Genomic DNA, 21,255 nt, shown 5'->3' with positions numbered 1-21,255 from the left:
TCAGTATTCTGGTCATAGAACTGTTCCTGCCTAGATTCTCTTGACAGAGTAGTTATGCAACACATTTTTTTACTAAAACAGAGGGAAGTACAGGCTTTCATAGGTGCTCAGTATATTAAAGCTATACTGTTTATCCCTTTTTCATAAAAATTTGAGAAATTTACTCGAAAGTTACTTTCCATCACAGACTTACATATTTATTTATGCACAGTACCAGTGATTATGCACATTAGCCCTTCACCTACCTCAATTGCTTTCTGCATTTTAATGCAAGTTTAGGTATTGTGTGTGTGTCTATGTAGAAGTCCACCCAAGACTGTCTATAGGTATTGCCACAGATCAGAGTCTGAATAGTCAACCCTCCCTCAGCAGAACAAAAATTTCTCTTGATACTTGTATTCTATTTTGCTTCAAAGTTTAATCATATGGTAGTGCTCAAGAACCAAGCAAAAAAATAGGACCCCATTGTGCAAAGCGCTGTACAGAGGAGCAAATATTCCCTTAGCCCAGAAGGCTTACAATTAATACCTACACACGTGGGAGGATGCTATGCTAGAATAGCAAGTTAAAAATGTTAAGGTGGCAATTGCTAGGTTTTTTGGTTTTTTTAAGTTAGGGGATTAGCTAAAACGTGGAAAGAGTGGGGGGGGGGGCGCGGTGGCACTAAAGGGGAAGACAGGTGTGGAATGAAGCTGAATAAGCATGTATTTCTCCAGATTTCTAATCCTGTGGAGTATGATTAATATTTACCTTTGGTTGGGGTATGTGCGATTTAAGACAGAGCTATACAATCTTCAGCCAGCCTCCTACAAGGGCAGTGAAGCACCACAAACTGCTGGATTCCTTTCAAAGCAGACTTGATGTATAATTTAGATACTGCTGGTCGGACTATAGTCTCAAACCAGCGCCATCCTGCTTAATTAGCAGAAGCTTCCCAGTTTCAGGGCTATTTCTTTGGATATGGGTAGGGAGAAATGGGTTGTCAGTGGAAGGAATATCAATACCAATATTTAGTGCATAATTGTATATCTGGACATTAATGCACTGATTACTAATAGTGATAAGTGAATCAAAAGAAAGGTTACCATAAACAATAGGTTGTGTTTCTGTAGCTTGCTCCTCTTCCTTTCTCAGCGACTCTGAGGCATCCAGTTTATCCACCTGGAAATATGAAGGCCCAAAAATTAAACCACCACCTTTCTCTAGAGAGAAGTGATATTTATTTTTCTGGCAGAGACGTGGAAAAGCCTTCACGTACATTAACCACCCTCAAGAAAAGAGCACTGCTTACAAATTCAAGTAGCAATGTTGGTACTGCTGCAGTCAAGTTTGTCCTCAGCATTTCCATGAGAAAGCCCCCTTGAAGTATTTACAGGACAGCTGTAAAAGCTCACACCAGGCTGAAATTTGGCATGCAAATTTTCCCCAGCCTGGGGAAACCAATTAGGTTTTTTTTTAAAATCCTTGACCATATTTAAAATACTGTAATGAAAGTTCACTGGAGTCATTTTGGTGCTCCAGCAGCTTTAGACTGTAGAGAGAAATATTGTTCAACTTGGTGCACACACATTTGGTACCACACTTCAACAAGAGTGTGCAGCAACTGGAAGATTATCAGTTCTCATTCACAATAAACCCTTGAACTAGACAAACATCTCCAGGTGTAGAATTTCTATTTAAGAGAAAATTCTTACCAGGGCACAGAATACAGTTGATAGGTATTCATAAACTATCCATCCACAACAGCATCTGACATTTCACTTGAGCATCAAGAGGTTAGTTTCACTAACAGCCCTAGGGAAAAGTCAGTCTGTTCACTGATGCAGTTTCTAACTTCAGATATAGGAAATGGATAGAGACTTAAAAAGCAAAGTCAAACTATGGGGCAAGTTCTTCAGAACCACGCTGCACAGAGAGCAGAGTATCAGAGCCTAGGTGCATAAATGCCCAGCTCCCATTGTATCTGCACATGAGGCTAGACTAAGTCAGATGTGTGGATCAGAGAAATATTTGGGGACCAAAAAAAAAAAAAAAAAACCACCACAAGTGTTTCCAGCCTGATCATGTTAGGGCTATTGGAGACTGGTTAGGTGCACATTAGATCTTAGTGTATTTTTGCTATTAGTTGGCTAGCCTTCATCCTTTCCCCCACCACCACCTCTGAATAGAAACTATAGCTTTGTAATGGGAAGTAGCTTATATTTAACTATTCCACACCACTTTATTAGGAGTCATCTAGCTGCTATATAGCCATAATAGCTACCAGAGATGGACAGACTTCAACTTCATCTTCGGTATCCTAAGATGTAGAACACTTAAGTTCTAAAGTTACTATTTGGAGTTATGCTAAGGTGGTGTCCTAGTGCCAGTAGTTTCCTCCTTAAGTATTGACAACTCAAAGGAACAACCCACAGATGTCAAATCTGACATCTTTAGAAGACAACACATTTTTGTCCTTGATATTAAAGAGTTCTGAGGAGGTCACTTCCCTAGTTGGTACTCCAAACTTGGATGCATTTTTGTTTGAACCATGCCAGATGTCCATGAGAGCATTTAAAAAAAAAAAAAAAAAAAAAGTGTTGCCAAACTAAGCACACAGAACTAGCATCGATTGTAAACATTCTGAAGCAAGCTGTCCTTCATCCAGAGAAAAACAACTACATTATGGAGTCTAATGGTTTTATGAATCCACATATTCACTTGTGACCCAGTTACCAGGCCACAGTTCATGCATAAAATAGATTTCAGAAATACAAGTATTGGCATTTGAGAGTTGTAGCATCTTTTGCTCAAACATCAATCGGGGTGAGTAGCAGAATCTTGTTTGAGAAGTTAGCAAAATGCCTCAATGAAGAAAGCTGTTTGTCAAGTTAGATTCACAAGAGAAAGAAGGCCATTAAAAATCTTATTTAAAAATTGCACTCAACATTAAGTCTGTTTCAAGAATAAAAGGGATTAACTAGAATAGCTGGGAGTATTGGAATGCTCAAGCATAGATCCAGATAAGCACTGCATAGGACAGTGGGATATTGGAGTAGCAGCAACAGCTAAGCAGAAAGTTTCTGGTTTCCATATATTTGGCTAACCCCTAGCCCAGAATATTCTGTTTGAAGTCACTAATGTTTGCCTTTCCTTTATCTGACCTGGTTTAGATGCCTCCTTAAAAAAAAACCTACCACCACGGAACTTAATAATGAACACGAGCTTATTAAAGGTCTAAAGACAGTGATCCTTGTACACCTCTTGATTAAGCATCACTGGGTTCAGTGCCCTGTTACACTGCTTTAGTAAAGTAATAAAATTGCATTAAAAAGGCTTTTCCACAAAGACTGCAATAAGCTGCAGAGGAAAAGTAGTAACATGCGTTCAATGTTATTTTGGTGTTATGTGTGCATGAAAAAGAGGCAAGAGTACTGAAGCAAGTAGTGAGATCTGAAGATGACTGCCATACAGGCTCCCCCCAAAAAACCACACGCAGCCCACAGCAATGCTTTGTAGCTCCAGGAATAGTGGGATGTAATTGCAATGACTGTTGTACATGCTCTGTTTAATAATGCAGACACTGCAGTTCAATTACCTTTTTTCCACACACACGCTTTCTTACTGCCTCACTTACTAGCTGCTGAAGGACCTTACGTGATGCATTTTACTCAGGTTAGCCTTGAGTTCCAGTGGTGACTAAGATGGATGTATAAACACAGCAGAAGGTAGTTTGCACTGAATTAGTCTTCAAGCCACTTACATAAGCTTGCTTGCCCTTTGCCCAACCACATTTGACAGACAAATTTTACACAAAACTATGCCAGCATGGCTCATGTTCCATGGAAAATTGGGAGTGGATATAGGGTACAGAAAACAGATGGACAGAAACTTTGGAATCTGCCCTCAGGCTGGGCATAATTGAGCAGCAATAGGCAAGTGCCAGAGAGGCATCAAAAGAGTTCAAGTTTTAGCACTACCACTGTTACAAGGGCTTTTTTTAGAAAGGTAGCAAGGAGGTTGGTTTTTTTAAAAAGCTGAAGAGCCCTGAAGGCAGTCTTCGCTTGTAGCTGAGCAAAAGTGAGGTCACTAGGAGGGGGAAGGGTAAAAAACAAGACTTGATACAATAGCTTAAGGTTTAAGTTACTGCATGGAAACAGACTAGCACCATAAGAACTGGAAACCTGAAGAAACATGAGGAAAAGTCTCTTCTGAAGCAGCTAGTATCTAGTCTGCCTACTGTCAGCACACACATTAGTAAGAATCAATAAATCAGATTGGATCACAGTCCTTATAAGTTTGCAAAAAGTGCTGCTACAGAAAGTACACACAACTTGAGTCTCTGGCTGGAGTTGGAATAGCTTTAGTTATGCTTTTTGTAGAGAAAGTGGCCATTGTCAATTCCTGCTGTTTGTACAGTCAATTTCTTCTGCACAGTATTGGTCAACCTTAGTATCTTTAAGTTAGTACTTGGACTGTGATCCAACTGATCAGCCTTCTGCCCTTCCTGAAGAGAGTCTATTAGCCGATTAGTAGCAAGTGTATCTACTTTTGTCCTACAGTTCTAACTACTGTAATTTTAACAATTTGCAGAGGCTTTAGTGAGATATTGTTGGGAAAAAAGCAGTAGCAGCAGTGTAGTAAAGGTAGGAAGGAAAAAAACTCATGCAGTTTCTTTAGACTTAGTCCTCCAGACTTAAAGATGGAAAAGAATCAACTTTCACCTTTTCCTTTATTGCATCAACCTGCAAAGGAATTCAGAAGTGCAGCTTAGAAAAAAAAAATCAAATTCCATATGTAGCATATAATGGTAGAATTAGCAACATAAAAATCAGGGAAAAACAGTTAATTGATAAGATACAAGAGGAAAAGTAAAAACAAATGAAACACCAGAAGTATCTGCTTCAGAAAGCCAACTGTGGTTTGTATTGGTTACTAGTGTTTATTGACTGAGAAGTCAAACTAAGAATACAATAAGGTAAATCCTTTTACACCATTTATAGTAGAGGTTTAATATAGATGCACTAAAAGTTCTAATTCAAGATTAGCACACTCAAAAAAAGGTAACATTGATATTAGTTTGGACAGATGTCAAAGTATCCCATAACCACCAATAGGATACACTTGAAAAAGTGGTTTCTAAAGAACTAACACCAGTTGCTTTCTGCCAAAAATTTTCTGCACCAGTTTGACTCTGCAACAAGTGGCTCTAGAACAGCCATAAAATTTTTTTTATATATATCCCTTTGAACATTAACAGGCAAATCCTCTGTGCAACAAAATATGCATTACTTGTTTTATCACTCAAAGTAAGATTACCTAGAAGTCCCTAGCTGCAGAAGCTTTATCATAAAAATTAGGGAGTCCAAAGAATAAGATGGATGGAAAACGACTGACAAAAAAATGCTCAGCGAAGTTAGCGTAGCTGAAGTTGTCCAAGAAGAGTCCAGTGACACTGGAATTGAAAACACTAAGAACAAATGGGTGCTACAGTTAAATAGCTTATGGCTTTTTCTGGAGGTTTATACATACGTAAAGCCCCAGAGGAAAAAAATTCCTATATAGTCTCAGATTTATCTGGAGAGTTTTGCTGGAAGGAAAGCATCCTGAAAATAAAGGATTTTTTCAAACAAAAAGCAAGCAAGAATGAAAAGAGGCTAGTTAAAACTAGAGTTGAGTGTCTTATGGAACTAGACCCATACATGTCCTTGAATATACATTCAAGTAGTCTGCTTCATAACACTTAAATTTCCAGAGAGATTCCACCCCAAAATGAGTCTAGATTGAGAGGATTACAGTGAATTGAAATGTGACAAATTGTATCCTTTGACTATTCAAGTAATTGCTGAGCTATCCAAAACACTGTTTTTCACTAAAGAGCATAGCAGACATGTGTAGATTCAAGAGTATATATAAAACATCTTGTTCTAATACTCCTGTCGACCTAACTCCCTTTTTTTTTTTTAAGCCTGGGCATGCTAACCCATAATACATGGGTAGTTTCCAGACTTCCATAGTCTAGGGGGAAGAACAGTTTGACAAGGAGAAAGTTTTGGAGCAAGCATCACATTATCTTTGTATTAAGCAGAGAATTATTACAGATGCCGGTTCTTCTAACTGGTAGCTAGGGAACTATGTGTGGATGTTTCATTTTTCCTAGCAGGTAGGACTTTAAAGTGAAGCTCCCTGCCCACCCCGACGAACTGAAAAGAAGAGTGAACATAAGTCAAGACAGACATTTGACAAAGCCAATGTTCGTGGCAGGTGAAAAAACACAGTCTAAACCAACAGAAATAGCTCTTACCTTGGTCAAATACTCCTTCATGACCTGAATAAAGTAGGGCATGGCAAAGTCCATGATGTTGTGCCTCCATGCAGTTTCCAAGACAACATCTGGCCTTAGAAGGTCATAACAGGTGAAGAGACAAGCTCCAAAACATTCTCTTTTTTCTTCCTGCAAGAACCACTGCAGCAATTCTTCTGCTAACTCTGTATCTTTGGATTCTGAAGCATATTGCATCGCATCCTATAAAAAGGACAAGAGAACTGCTCATAAAAAAAAGGTCACACTTAACACACTGGAGCAGAAACTGTGCTAGGCATACCAAGTTTGGTCAAAGCAGTAATGAGCCATTTAAAAAAAAAAAAAAAAAACCCCACACACCAACTAGACACCCACATCCCCCCACCCTCCACTTGATCTTGGGGATTTAGGCTTCCAAGATGCAAAACGAGCTTAAGTACATTATAGCACTACCACCAGAGGGGGTAGGATCACGGATATTAAAGTAAGTTATGTGAACATCAGTCTGCATAGTTTTAATGTTACATTTTCCAGTCTGTCACCTTGTATAGTCTGTCTTTCTTGCAAAGTTCTACACTCTGTTTCCAGCGATTGTTGCCTTTAAAGAGATATGCAGCAATTCTTCTAAACTCAATCAGCTCATGCTTCTCCAAACGTTGAGCAAGGGAGATGTTGTCAAAGTTGTCATAGGCATCTATAGATGTCCTAAGAGCCTGAATTGGAATAGAATTAGTCATTGAAACCTCAGTGCTTAACTGCGTTCCAGAAAGGGTCAATTTATGTTTTAGATAACACCTGAGCTGTTTGCAGAGTTCCTTTGCTCAAACTTGAGTAGATTTTCAGATCTTAAGTAATCCTGCAGTCTTTGTTATTGCAGTTAGTGGATGCATAGTTATACCAGTTCATTATCTATACCAATTAGCATGCATTAAAGAAAGGTGTTTTAAACAACAAGGGCACAAAATTTTAAAAAGCCTACCTGATAGTCTTCTTCTATAATGAAGAGATTATTCAGAGACTCATTCACTGATTTGTTGTTGTGGTTTTGAACTGAGCGCAAGTAGGGTTTAACAAGTGGAAGCTGTTTAGCCTTTAAGAGAAGATGTTTTGACATGAGAATCCTGAATATAGCAGCATAGCACACTATAAGCTTGTAGATGTATCTGCGACAAACATTCACTGTCACTCAATTGGAGTCAAAAACCTTTAAATGTAGCCAAATGCTTTATCTCCACATGTACAGCATTTCATAATTATAGGAAAATAAAAACCAATTACCTTACTGAAGAAGTTTACAGCACGAGTATGATCCAGCCGGGGAGACAGCACCATCAGCAAATCATTGAGCAACAGGGGTTTAAATTCCAAATAAAACTGGATTGCTTTATAATACAGCTCCACATTGGCCACCTAGAGAGAGCAAAGAGGATCATTTAATAGATCTTTAAGTACTTGTTCTATGGGGTTTATACATTTCTGCATGGGTTTTTCTGGTTCATTACTTCTAATGAAAATAAGATGCTTAAGTTACCTGAAACATGCCTACCAGCATTAAGAAATTTTGCTTTAGAGATTTCAGATTTGCTCAAATATAAACCATCAAAGGGTAATCCAATCAATCAATCATGTGTGGCATTGTAAGTCTACTTGGCTTTTTACCATAGACCCAGGGTCCCTGACATAAGCTTAACATAGTGATGTAGAGGGAAAAAGAGAGTTATGCTGAAACTAGTATCAGTTTTTAAAGCTAGGATAGTTTCTAGCTAATGGTCTCCTGATTAGAATACAAATAAAACATGCAGAATGGTGTTGTCTTTAAAGAGGCATTTCTCACAGGATCAGGCAGTACCTTGGTGATGATATCTTTGAACTGTCCTTCTTTCCATGCATCTGTTGGGTGATTCATCATTGTGATGATGGCATTATCGTACTCTTCATATTTATCATACAAGAACACCAGCTCTGCCCAAAGATGGGCTTGTTCTGCAGCTCTTAGCACCTGTACACAGAATTGAAGTGTTTAAATACAAAATTTAATAGATCAAATAAATAAATTTTAAGGCCATAAGAGGCCATTATGATAATCTAGTCTGACCTCCTGTGTAACACAGGCTAGTGGTTTTCGACCTGTGGTCTGTCATCAATAGCTTTCAGCACTCTTTCAACTTTGAAATCCATCACTTAACTTCAGAGCACTGATTTACTTTCATCCTGGTATTTCATTAGTGTTGAAGCTTAATAGATCAGGTGGTTTTATTATTAAGCGTGAAAATCTTAATTTTATTAAAATTTACTTTAGTTTCTTTTTATGCAACTAACTGTTCTACACGCTATCCAGCACGGCTTAAAGACATCTCACATAGTTTCAAGACTGTTACCTTGGGAATGTTGACTCTGGACCAGAATAGTTCCAAGTGCTCCCTCATCTTCTGGGGCTTGAATTTGGAGTAGAGAATTGCTAGCTCTGTAAACATTCCCATGTGGGCACGCTCAAGTCCCAGTGCTGCTTCCAACATAGTTATCAGCTCTTCAAAGTATCCACGATCCTTAAAAGACAGGTGCAGTTAAAGACCAGCTGTAGCAAGTTTGAAGCAAAGGTGATCCTGTAACACTGAGTTACAATAGCATCTGTGTAGGTATGTTGGTTGACGCTTTCAGTAGCATTAGAATCAGGAGTATCTAGTACATGTTCTCTTCATTACCTGGTAATAGTTGATGAGCTCTTCCAATTCATCTGCATGCACTACGATATGAAGTCCACACATCTGGGCTAGACGGAACTCTTTCCCATCAACACATGCAAAGCAAACCTGAAATTCAGGGGATAACAATTAAGTTTTGTTCAGTTTATGAAAAGCACAGCTTTATGCAATTGTATACTGAAGAGTCTTGTCAACATAGGTATATTAGGATTTAAGAAACATTATCAGTGAGATCTCAGAGGCAACCTCCTTTGATATATTTTGCTGAGCTGAACTCAAGATAGGGTAATTTACCTCTTTCCATGTTCGAGTGCTGTTTGCTTTCCGAGCACCATCAACAGCTGCTTGGTATTCACCTAGGTGAACCAGTGTGGATGCCAAACGGCCAAAGTTTGACACGTTGTTATACAATAGCTTAGCAGCATCGTACATTTTCTCATCATAGCAGCGATCACCAACCTAAGATTAAGTTGAAACATTAGTCTTCTAAACAAGCCACAAGTATTTATACTATAATAAGAATAGAATTTTTTTATATATTAGTGACAAATGGATTTTATTTGAAAGAGAATTCTCAAGTTAGATCCATCCCCAAGTCTGAGCAAGTTCTAGCCATTAGCTAGTCATGTCTAAAGCTATTAGACAAATGTCAGCTCTGCCTCAAGTTATTTGTTTATTTTTAGACTTCTTGAACTACATTACATTAAACCCAACAGTTTCTTGGCAGGCCAAAGCTTGGCATTTTTGTTGGCTGAACCCCAAAATCCTATTACTATGACAGCAAGGGAACCAAGAGTAGAAACTCACTTGCTGTATGTGAGCATTATTAGGTCCATTTATGAATTCTTCCAGCTCAGCTAGACGATTTGTTTTAGCAAGAGCAAAAATGAGTTCTGTCTCCACATAGGACTCCCGGGCTTTTTTGCGGGCCATCTGTAGGTATTTCACCAGCTCTTCCCAGTTCCCTAGGTGAAGAAACTTCAAATTAAAAATGGTAAACTTTTCATGATTGAATCACCTATAGTTTAAGAGAACAACCAGGACTGGAAGTTTGCTCTGTTAAGTTAGTTTTACAATGAATTTCTGCAGGTAGCAAACACCTTGGTCCTGGCTAAAGTAAAGATGATCTGAGTTAATTGTTTCCCCCTTGACTACAGCAAACATTTAAAGCTCTATCAGTTAACTTGCATTTTACTTTATTATTGTTAGAGTTGTTAAAAGCAATTCACTGCACAGAATTCAGAAGCCTAGGGAAAATTTAACTCTGTGCAGCCAGAACAGCTGACCAGGAGAGGACAGTAAAAACTGCAGAGGAGCTAGCAGTGATATATACTCATTTGAAGATAATGTCAACCTGAGTTTTGACCTTTGATCATTTTAGTATTCCGAGATACAGGACATACACAAGATTGAACACATTTCTCTAGTTCAGCAGAATTTAGAGCTACCCATAAGAGACTGTAGTGTCATTTAAATGACAAACATGGCTGACATGCTTTGGTTAAACTTCAGGTATCTGAACATACGAGAACAGTACAGAAGATTCAGTTAGACTAGAAAACCTGGAAATCCTACCGCTGGCATTAGCAGCTTGAACAACTTCCATGTAGGAGGAAGGATCATCTGCTTTAATGTAGGAGTCAATTGCTTCCTTTACCATCCCTTTCTGAAGCTGGGCTTTAGCAAGCTGACTCCACACAGCAGGCTCATTGCAGCGTTCAGCAAATTCATAGGCACGATCCAGGTTTCCAATGTGTTCAATCAATACCTGAGGAAATGATGCACAGCAGTCACCATCCATACAGAAAGTTAATTTTAGGTTTCCAGACAACTAATGGTTGCACTCAATACGTTAGTTTGTTTTTTTCTTTAGACCAGCAAGTAATCAAGTTTTTTTGTTGGTTCTTTGAGAGCCAGTCTCGCTAATGCTCAGCATGACTCTCCCAAGAACTGCTAACTTCTCTTCCACCTTCTGCAAGAAACTGAAGGGGCAAGCCTAAGAATGCGTAAGTAGAATATGGCTAAAGTCTAAACTCTGCTGTGTAGCTCTGATTTAAACACTCAAGGCTTGTATAATCCAAGTTGAGACCAAATGTCAGTGGGGGCTGGGATGGAAAGAGGGGGAAAAAAACCACTAGATAAGCCAGGAAGCAATAGGAAGGTGACTGTCCTGTCATCTTTGGAAGGGGATGCTACTGCTGGTAGTCCACTTCAAAAAAGATGCACATCAGAGCCAGAAGCCCACTCCACCATTCAGGCTTTTATGCTGTCTCGAGAGCTTAAAGATTTCCTAATTGGAGAATCAGACTAGAATTTATGATACCTGCACAGCTGAAGTGTTGACATCAAATTTCCTGAAGATGGCAAAAGCCTCCTCAAAAAGCTCATTACTGATAGCAATGTTAGCAATATCTGGAGCATCATAATTATCCAGACGGTTGATATATTCCATAACACGAGTACGGTCAGCTTTAATAGCTGTGAGAATGAGGAGGTTTTGCAGGTTCCTAGTAAGAAATAGACAAGGCTGTTAATGAGTGCTGAGTCAGTTACTTCACAGATTAAAGTCACTGGCTATTGTTAGAGAGGTGAATACTGTATGAAACTCAAATCCAAGGACTTCACCATCCTAAACTCTCATCCCCAAACCAAAGAATGAACCTAAAATTAAGGTTTACTCCCCAAAGCAGCTGGAATTTTATGGCAGCAAGCCCTAGCACAGAGCTAGATGGCTTCAGTGAAGTTTGTTGTAGCTTCCTATGTATGGCTTAGAACTTTTTACCCACCTGTGTTCACTGAACACAGAGTTATCAAGAACTATTTTCTCCAGCAGTTCAATGAGCTCATTGGGAAGATCAGCAGTCATGAAAGCTTTTACAGTAACAGACACTTCTTCGGGGTCCTGCGTCTCAGACAGCGCAGTCTGCACAACCTATAGATAGAAGAATCAAGCCATGGAGAAGCTATAGTCAGCAAGTTGCAAATATTTCACTTTCAATTATAGCTTGTTCTGTCATTATGTTACAAGTAGTAGGAAGTTTGAGGAGACTATACCTGGTCAATAAGTGGTCTTCTGTAAGGATTGCTTTCCAGCAGTACACTCCCCCACAATTCAGGATCCTTACGGCGAACTAAGTAACGTGAGAGGCTCTTGAAGAGGGAGTTTTCATTGCATACCTAAAATGACAAAAAGGTAGATAAGTGAATTCATCTGAAATTACTTAAAGCAAACTTTTAGTTAATAGATTCATAGAAATCTAAGGATGGAAGTGACCTCGGAGGTCATCTAGTCCATCCCCCTGTGCTAAGCCAGGGTGAAACACACACTGCTACCTTGATATAAGGCAACCTGATAGAACACAAATTTGGATATAACACAGTAAAGCAGCGCTCCGGGGGGGAGGAGAGGGTGGCACGCTGCGCACTTCGGTGATATCTAACTTGCCTTGATCAACATGGTTTCGCCTATAACGCAGTAAGATTTTTTGGGCTCCCGGGGACAGCATTATATTGGAGGTAGAAGTGTACTTAGGTCACTGACAAGCACTTTCTAAATCTCCAAGTCTTGGGCCTGGGGATACCAACAAGTTAACTTCTAATTATGTGGTGTGAATTTGGCAGTAAGTAAAGCTCATTTCAAGATTTACACCAGAAATCTGAGGACTTTCCACGACACACTGTCACTGGTAATTCAAAGGAATCTCACGGCTTTCAAATTTGGATCAGATCCTTGGAAGAGTTTCATTTAGATGAAATAAGCAGTCTGACTAACAGGGACATGCCGTTTTAAATTTTTTTTTTTTTTTTTTTTTTTTTTTTTTAAAGTTCATGGTGCTATACTTATGCCAGTTAATTCCCACTTGTAACTTTAGCTGCAAAAGCAGAAGTTTGTTGCAGTAATGCATAAAATCTCAAGATCACTCAAGTAGTTTTTTACTTTGTGGGTGATTCCACCCCATTTTCCTGAACTCACTGGATATACGCACATTAATAAGCTCCAAGTCACACTGCCCACGCTCATAAGCCACGCATGCCAAATGAGGGTCTCTCTTCTCACAGTACTTCCCCACAACACGGCTGTCATAGTAGGGATTCTCACGCAGAAATCTTTCTGGGTTGTTGTTGCTGTCTATGTAGATTTTGGCCAGTGCATTATGAGTAGCAGGTTCCTCACAACCCTCATGAATTCTTGCTTCTAACCATGGAAGTAGCAATTTTAGCCTAGAACAAAATATATTAGTTTTATTAACAAGCCTGCAGGATCTACCAACCCAGAGACCTCCCCAGTTTCTTCCTGAAGGCATTACACACAATGGTAGGAGTCTCCTCTCTCTCTAGTTTTCTTTATTGAAAGATATGAAGTTCGTTGAATGCCAAAAACCAAAGCCACTTCCATTAAGTTAATTGCAATGCCATCAAAGCATCTAGATGCACCTCAAGAGTCTACAGTTAAAGATTATCTATTCTTTTCCATTAGCTCACCCAGTGTCCCATACAGGACACTACTGGAAGCTAAGGGAGAAACTTGTCACAAGGCTATAATTTGTCTTTTATAATTTAAATCACTAATGAAGGTCTAAACCCTTCCTCCTTTCCAGATTGTTAGGCCCTAGACTTTAACCAAACTATCAGAAATTGATAAAGTTTATTCTGAGGGAACAGAAACATTAGCTCTAATTCAAAGCCACGTACAGAGATTGTTATTTGTGGAGTTGGATACCTGTTTCTTTTTTCTACTTCTGCAACAAGCTCATCAGTGGAGAATTGACCTCTCACAACAAGAATCAAGTTCTTTATCACATCTTCAGAGCAATCCACATCAAGCAATCCCCCGATGACAACAGGCAAACGGCTTGGATTCACCTAGGGCAACAAGAACACTTTAGTAAAGTGACAAATTGGAGTACCAAACCGTGGAGATATTGCATCTTCCTTCCCTGAGAAGCCATTTATAGGTATGAGAATTGCTAGAATATTGTTCAACTTCAAGTGGGCCTGCTCCATTTTCCCTGCCTGGACTCAGACAAGCTCCTGAAGACTATGACCAGTTGAGAAATCCATAGTATCTGCCTCAATCATGTGAAGATTGGCAAGAACTTACAACTTCCTCAGACTTCAGCAACAGGGCTAAGTATGTGAACTATGTAATGTGCTATTCTCATTCTTATGAGGGAAAGAAAGGTGTTTTAGGCCATTGTGGCATTCCCCTCAAATGCAGCAGCTATATTAGCTTTCATGGAGGGGGAACTGTTTGTTGTACAAACAGAAGGAATTAATAATGAAGAGTCATGTCAGAATATTTTGGAGGTTGAACACTCCTTCCCAGAAAAGGGTCTGTTTTCAATACTAAGGTGGCCAGAAGCAGAACCAATTTGTCACATAGGAGATAAAAGATTATACAGCTATTTGTTGAGAGCACAAAGGACATTACTTGGTTAACATCCTCTCCAAGTCTGATAGCAAACTGGGAAGTGGATTTGTTAGAAGTGATTTAGATTACGAATTTTGTGGTGTTGGTATTGCATGCATTTGTAGCCATGACAGTTCTTGTGAAAAGAAACTGGATGAGACCATATCAAGCCATTTGGACAGACGCTTTTAAGTCCCTCTGGACATTTAGCTCTTACCTTCTGTACATAAATCTCAATATATTTTTGGAGGTTATTTCTATACAGGTACAGCACAAGGTCATGGACAAAGTCAAAACGATCACATACAATGATCAGTGGTAACTGGTCAGTCAGTTTTGCTTCCTGCAAAGAGGGGGAGAAAAAGATAAATAAAAGAAAGAACAGAGCTATGAGTTACTACATTAAAACTGGAAAGAGTTAATAAATGAGGCAAGTCTGAGGAGACCAGTCTGATCAGAGAGAGTTTACTGTTTTTAAATCTCAGCAGTTTTGGTTTCCTAAACTAGTTTACCTGACAGCATGTTACTATTGTTCCCAGTTCATGCACATAGTGAATTGTCAAGGTTTACACCTGTTTATAATACCTAGAGCAAAAAACCATCTGAAATTTCAGTCACTGGTCCTTGACACACCCACATCTACAAAACAGCTTTACAACACAGGACAACGAGTATAACAAACCTAAGCTATACTTCAGCATTTGTGAACTGCCACTGGTGTTCAGCGTGCAGGATTAACACTCTGGGATTGCAATAGGAGTCTAACAAAACCATTTTAAGGATGTAGTCTCAGTCATATGAGAGATGACCAGATATGCATGATTTGAGCTCCTGTTTCTCACCTCACACCTTAATCTGAAGAATCTCTGGTATCCAAGGAACCCACTGAGAGTTTAACTAGGATACCTGTGCAGAGTCACATCTATTAAGAACCTACCCAACTACTGCATTGTTGAATCATTGACTTGTGACTGCAGAGGTCAAAATAAAAGAAAAAATAAATAAGAGCGTGCATCAGTAGCCTGTATGTCCAGAGACCTTTGAGAATGAATGCCCCAAAGTTATCTGGCAAAAGGCAACATGTCTAATTAAGCTAGAGTGGGAGCCAAATACTGTACATTTAGAGTACCCTGAAGAATCAACCTTGTCAGACCCAGCTACTGAAAGTGGTTTAACATGCACATCCCAGAATGTAATTCTACATACAAAATTGACACTGAAGGAGTTAACAGATGGGGAGACCTACTCTTGGGGGGAGGGAGGGCATTTACCTGGTACATGTCCTGCACATTCCACAGACACAAGGAACAGCACAAAAAATAATAGCTTCCATCAGGAATTTGACAACACAGTAACCATTCATTGAGGATAGTTTGTTGATAGAAAGACCTGCTGGGTTATATACACAAAAACCTTCCCCCAATAATAGCAACATTTTTCTCTTAAAGTTTATTTTCTGGGACATTAATCAGTTTTTCTGCACGACAGATCTGAGAAATCGTAAGTAGCAATGGGTGTATTATGCCAATAGATTTTGCTGTCACACCACTAAATGGCTATACAACCAGGACAAAATGTGAAGGCAGGAAATGTTCCCAGATAAAGGCTGATTCTCTGGCAAGTCTATTTAGAAACAACCTTAGCTTGTCTTATGGACTGACATGGCTCTAGAAAGAGTAACAATGAAAATCAGTAGCCAGTTGGCAACTTCATACATGGTATCTTTCCATCCTCAAACCTGAAGATTTGCTCTACTGATTTCAGGTTATGGATACCACTAATTCTCTAATAGTTATTTTCACAGAACGGCTATCCTGTAGTAGTAAGAAACTGAAGTGGGATTGGAGATTACAGCATTTATTAGTGTGGAAAAAGACTGAATTTTTTCCATTCATAGCTCATGTAATTAAATTCAGCTGGCATATGTTCTAGTTAAGATTGTTTATTCAATGTGTCCACCTCTAAGAGGCTAGGGAACAGACTGGCTCAGCAGTATCCTCCAATACAGATAATATCTGCTAACTTATGGATGCACATGCAGCCTGAGGAACGGCATTCATCTTTCCTATATTACAGAAGGTCTCCATATTAGAAACCGATTAAGAACTCTGTTTTGGACTTTGTGCAATCCAGAGTGTCTGTTCAAGATATCCACTCCCACTAGGGTACACCACTAAGTAGTGATAAGTAACAAGAAATCCAGCTGCAAAATAGAAAATACTGTAGTGCTAGTCAGACTCTTTACCTTGAGGAAGTTTTTAACACGCTCTGGATCATAGCAGTTGCTTTCTCTGCAGATTCGTTCCACTTCTTTAATTTGCCCTGTTTTGCATGCAGCTTGGATATATTTGAAGTGAACATCTGGGTCCTGGCTGAAGTTTACAATTGAGCCCAAGAAATAAAATAGACCTTAAGGGAAACAAAAGACTCCATATTAATGGTATCAAATAAAAATCAAATTGATGATGCGATACAGTTTGTGCAAAGGACTTCTCTTAAGTCTCAGATTGCAGCAGAGTAGCCATGCAATGCCCAAGTAGACATATTTGAACTGGAGAAGCTGAACAGTGGATGGAACAAACACACCAGTGGAATTGTAGCTGAAGTGCAGTACTGTAATCTCTTCAGTGGAAGAGAAAGCATGCACAGAAGATAGTTTTAGGCTCTTTGGAGCCATGCAAGCAATAGCAAAGCCACAAATCCCTCTCCCTAGGGCATAGGTTACACAAGTCCATCTGCTCCAGGCAAGTAACTGAAGATTTATAAAAAGTAACAAAGTCCTGTGGCACCTTATAGATTAACAGATGTATTGGAGCATAAGCTTTTGTGGGTGAATACCCACTTTGTCAGATGCATTATTTATAGTCCAGTCTGGTTAGGAAGAGTCACTCCTTCCTTCACTTTGGTCGATCATTGGTCCTCTACACTCAAGCTGTAGCTGAATCATGGTCCAAGCATGCCAACTGAAACAGCCATTCACTTCCATTACTAATTTCCCCATGTGGTTGAAGATGGAATACATGGCATACTTTGGGAACGTATTAAGCAGCTCTGCTTCCAAGATGCTCCCTGGTAGGTACACATTTATAAGTATGCAATATTCAGCTAGCTCAGTTTTGCCACGTATCTAATGTCTCTTGCACAAAGTTTGATCCTGCTATGCAAACAGTTAACACTTACTTGATTGCCCTCAAATGCAGTGTAAAACAGAGCAGTGATAGCTAGCTACAGGCCACACAAAGATAGGATTAAGATCAAGTGTTATTTAACAATTACATGTGTAAAGCAACTACTGTGTCAGATAAACACTCAAGCATTTTTCTGAAGTCCCACTGAAATAAATGGCCAAAAGGCCAATGCTTGATAGAGAGTTTTTGGCAATTCTGTTTAGCTACAGGCTTTTTATACAGAAAGCAGCTTTGAAAGGGGACCCTGTTCACCTGTATGGCAAAGGCAAGATGTTCCTTATACAAGGAAAGGCAGAAAAGCTTTCCAAGGGCTAGTGTCTCCATCTATTCCTATTCCAACAGTCCATTGGGAGTTGGAACAGGCCAACATGCCAAGCAAAATCTGCAGTACCACCTAGGCCATTTAGGTTTTTTTCCCCCTGTATAGATGCGGAAAGTGGATAAAGTTCAGTCACAAAGGGCTGAAAAATAAATTGGGAATGACTAAAGTAACCAACAAGAGGGTGAGTGTAGAGGAGATACAAGTATACAGAACTAAGCTCTAAATACGAGTAGCCACCAGCAGAGACAGTTTAGAAAAGCATAGAAAAAAAAAAAAAGGTAGGAGAGCTGGCAGCTACTTCTCAAGTATACAAGTTTGATGCAGACACGTTGCCCTTGTCCCCCTGGAGATCCTTTTACCAGTCCCTGTTCTAAAGGCCTCCACCAAGAATCTACCTAACTTAATAAATAGTTTACCCAAGAAGTTTCACGGCAGGAGTGCAACTGGATAGTGAAGTAGTCAAAATGGCAGATTTAGACCAACTTCTTGAACTGTTGCTTTTGGAGGGTCAGACAAGCCCTACAATGTGAAACTTTCTAATGTCCATCAGGTTGCCAAATGGCCTCAACACTCCTCTACACACTAGCATACAGACTATTACATCTGCAATATAATAGATCTTTATATGTTTAAGACAGTGAAGTAATGCTAAACAGAGTATACCTATTGCATCTTACCTTCAAAGCTCTTAAAAGACTCAAACAGCTCAATAAGTGACTGTGTTGACAGTTGTTCATGGTATTTTGAAGCTACCTGAACACAAATCTGCAGGTTTTGACGAATGTTAGCAGAAAGCATGGCACGCAGACACTCCAGAGAGTCTTCTACTGATAGGGAGCCAAAATAATTCACCAGCCACTAGAGAGATAGGAAGATCATTACAAAGATTTTCCATATAAAAATATTAAGTACCAAATTTTAAAGCTGCATAAATACTGCAATTTGAAAGATAAAATTATCACACTGCAAGCAGTGTGATATTTTATGATCCTGGAAATTAAGCTAGCCAAAGCTATACAAGATTTTGGATTCTGTACCTCAGGGTTGAGAAGATGAGTGTGAACTACTGCACGCTTGATATCATACAAGTCAGTGAAGTGTTCTAATGCTCTCTGCAGCAAGCCAGCTTTCTCACACAGCTGTGCAATGTGAGCCCGGTCATAGTGAGTAAACATCTGGTTTCCCAAGATAGCATCTGCAACCTATAAAACGACAGAACAAGACTGGGTTTATTCTAGTTCTGGAGTTTATATATTAGATTCTGCATATGATGCATCAGGAAAACTTACTACCCCAAATCAGAATGAAGTCTTGAACTAAACTACAGAAGATCCTGTAACTATTTTAAAGAGGTCACTTAAGATACTAGAATTAGATCCAGGGTTGTTAATAGGATTCTAGGCATGAACTTTCAAGCCAGGTCCAGATTTTTCTGGGAGTGCGGGGGACAAAGGATTGTTGGCTTAACTTGATATTTAATATTACACCACAGTATAAATAGGGAAGTTGTTAGACCTGGAATATGCAGATCCTAGCTACAGAATAGGGAACGAAAACCCCCTTTTGAAATTAGATACATTTTAAACTCAATGAAAATAGTAACTTTGTCTAGAACTAGTCAGCCATTAAGCTAAAAGTGGAAACCCAGAAGCTACTATAATGTCTAACATTTTTCATACCTAAGCTGATGGAAGTTTGGCTACAAGATACGAAAACCTGTTCAACTTTCAGTTTGAGGACATCTATAGGACATACCTGAGGTGCATGCATAAGGTTCATCTCAAGTAAACGTGTTTGCAGGGGACCCTCAGAAGGGCGGTTATTCTTCAGTGCATCCAGCAAGAAGGCAGTACACTGCTGAATTAGGTTGTACTCCATAAAAACATCCACAATCTGGGGGGAAAACAAAACAAGTGTACTTTTTGGAACTGCAGTACTAGTTTAAGTGAAAAGGTTCCATTTCAAGAAGTGAACAAGTTTACTTCTAAATATGAAAGTTTAGATGCAGTCATGAGATCTTGCTTATTTTACTAGTATTATCCCAGTCAATGGAAGCACTTATCTTGTGTGCTTGTAAGAGTAGGATTGCCTCCTCATGAAGACGAGAAAGTTCAGCTAACAGCTTATGCTTGAAACCTCACAAGGCACAGCCAAGTACCTGAGTTATCACTTCCTTGGAAACACTGCTGAAACAAGCTTAGTTTACCTATTTTAAATTAAATTGTTTTTCAGTGTTAGAAAATTTAATTTTGAAAAGCCACATCTTCAGGAGGCAATTTAATACCCTTTCTCCACAGGCAACTTTAAGTGGTAGGCATGAATCCCAACTCATTTGCTTAACAGTCTTAAGATTTTCAAGATATTTTAAGTTATTACTTGTGTGATATCCGCAAGGGGTTCTTCATCCTGAACTAGCATTTGAGCAAACTGCTGTCCTTGGTCAGGGCTGATTCGCATTACATTCCTCAGCAGGAAAATCCAGTCTGGAGTATAGCCAACCTGTAAAAGTAGCCACAATAAAGAGAGTCAGTGCTTCAAGAGAAGCTAAATAAAGTCTCAGATACAGAACCAAGGAGCAGCTACATGAAAACATCAGTTCTTATCCAAATGAGTGCAGAGATTCTTCATTTATATCTCAAAGCACTTTTCTCATCTGTGTGGGGAATGGGAAAAAGCTACATGGGTACACAAGCATGGAGATATTGCCCAAGATCAGTCAGTGGCTCAATTAAGATTTTAACTTGAGTGCCACACACCCCCTTTTAAGTAGGCCAAAGTGCAAGTTTTCAACTAATTAAAATGAGAGTCTTGAATGCAATATTCATATGTAGCTAAATGTTCTGGAAAAATAGGTATCCTATGAGATTAAACAATTATATCACAGTGGCACACTTTTTAAGAAAACCAATGTGGCTAATTTAGCATATTTCAGAAGTTTTGCTTTAAGTAGTCTGTTTCTTAAACCGAAGTAGTTTTCCTAATTTGTGCTCCTGAATTCAATAAGGTTTATAGTTTCAACTGCAAATGTTATCTATACGTAGTTAGCACAGCCTCACCTTCTTAGCATATAGAACAATCTTCTGGACTTGTCCTGTTTCAGCAAAACATTGAATGACCTTGTTAGGAACATTAGCTCTTAGATAGACACTAAGTGCCAATGTAGGGTCCACAGACTTCACTAGATCTCCCAATTCCTCTGAACACTCCAACTGTTTAGAAAGAATATAGTTAAGAACAACATTTTAATAAATGTCGAATTGATGAAGTTAGATCTACATATTCTAGGTCTAAAGAGCATTCATGGTACAATGCTGGGATAACCATCTTCATATATACATATAGCAGGTTGA

The 21,255-nt window shown here is 39.1% G+C and overlaps 1 protein-coding gene across 2 annotated transcripts in view; it reads right to left on the bottom strand.

Moving 5' to 3' along the window:
- CLTC (clathrin heavy chain) overlaps positions 1-21,255 on the bottom strand; it is a 53,976-nt gene that overhangs the window by 2,175 nt on the left and 30,546 nt on the right. Inside the window, exons 9-32 of one of the 2 annotated variants that reach the window (XM_034752227.1) lie at positions 20,962-21,114; positions 20,282-20,404; positions 19,661-19,798; positions 18,943-19,107; positions 18,583-18,763; positions 16,641-16,804; positions 14,613-14,738; positions 13,706-13,848; positions 12,972-13,206; positions 12,040-12,162; positions 11,772-11,917; positions 11,309-11,492; positions 10,561-10,753; positions 9,793-9,950; positions 9,280-9,444; positions 8,986-9,093; positions 8,662-8,829; positions 8,133-8,282; positions 7,562-7,693; positions 7,263-7,373; positions 6,826-6,996; positions 6,284-6,505; positions 4,704-4,724; positions 1,086-1,161 (exon numbers count right to left, since the gene is read on the bottom strand). In XM_034752227.1, coding sequence (XP_034608118.1) covers positions 1,086-1,161; positions 4,704-4,724; positions 6,284-6,505; positions 6,826-6,996; positions 7,263-7,373; positions 7,562-7,693; positions 8,133-8,282; positions 8,662-8,829; positions 8,986-9,093; positions 9,280-9,444; positions 9,793-9,950; positions 10,561-10,753; positions 11,309-11,492; positions 11,772-11,917; positions 12,040-12,162; positions 12,972-13,206; positions 13,706-13,848; positions 14,613-14,738; positions 16,641-16,804; positions 18,583-18,763; positions 18,943-19,107; positions 19,661-19,798; positions 20,282-20,404; positions 20,962-21,114 — 3,556 coding nt within the window. The remainder of the gene's footprint in view (positions 1-1,085; positions 1,162-4,703; positions 4,725-6,283; positions 6,506-6,825; positions 6,997-7,262; positions 7,374-7,561; positions 7,694-8,132; positions 8,283-8,661; positions 8,830-8,985; positions 9,094-9,279; positions 9,445-9,792; positions 9,951-10,560; positions 10,754-11,308; positions 11,493-11,771; positions 11,918-12,039; positions 12,163-12,971; positions 13,207-13,705; positions 13,849-14,612; positions 14,739-16,640; positions 16,805-18,582; positions 18,764-18,942; positions 19,108-19,660; positions 19,799-20,281; positions 20,405-20,961; positions 21,115-21,255) is intronic. The other variant, XM_034752228.1, reaches the window with a different exon arrangement.

Source organism: Trachemys scripta, chromosome 18, assembly GCF_013100865.1.
Source record: "Trachemys scripta elegans isolate TJP31775 chromosome 18, CAS_Tse_1.0, whole genome shotgun sequence".
Lineage (NCBI taxonomy): Eukaryota > Metazoa > Chordata > Testudines > Emydidae > Trachemys > Trachemys scripta.
This window is presented reverse-complemented; position numbering and strand designations above follow the sequence as displayed.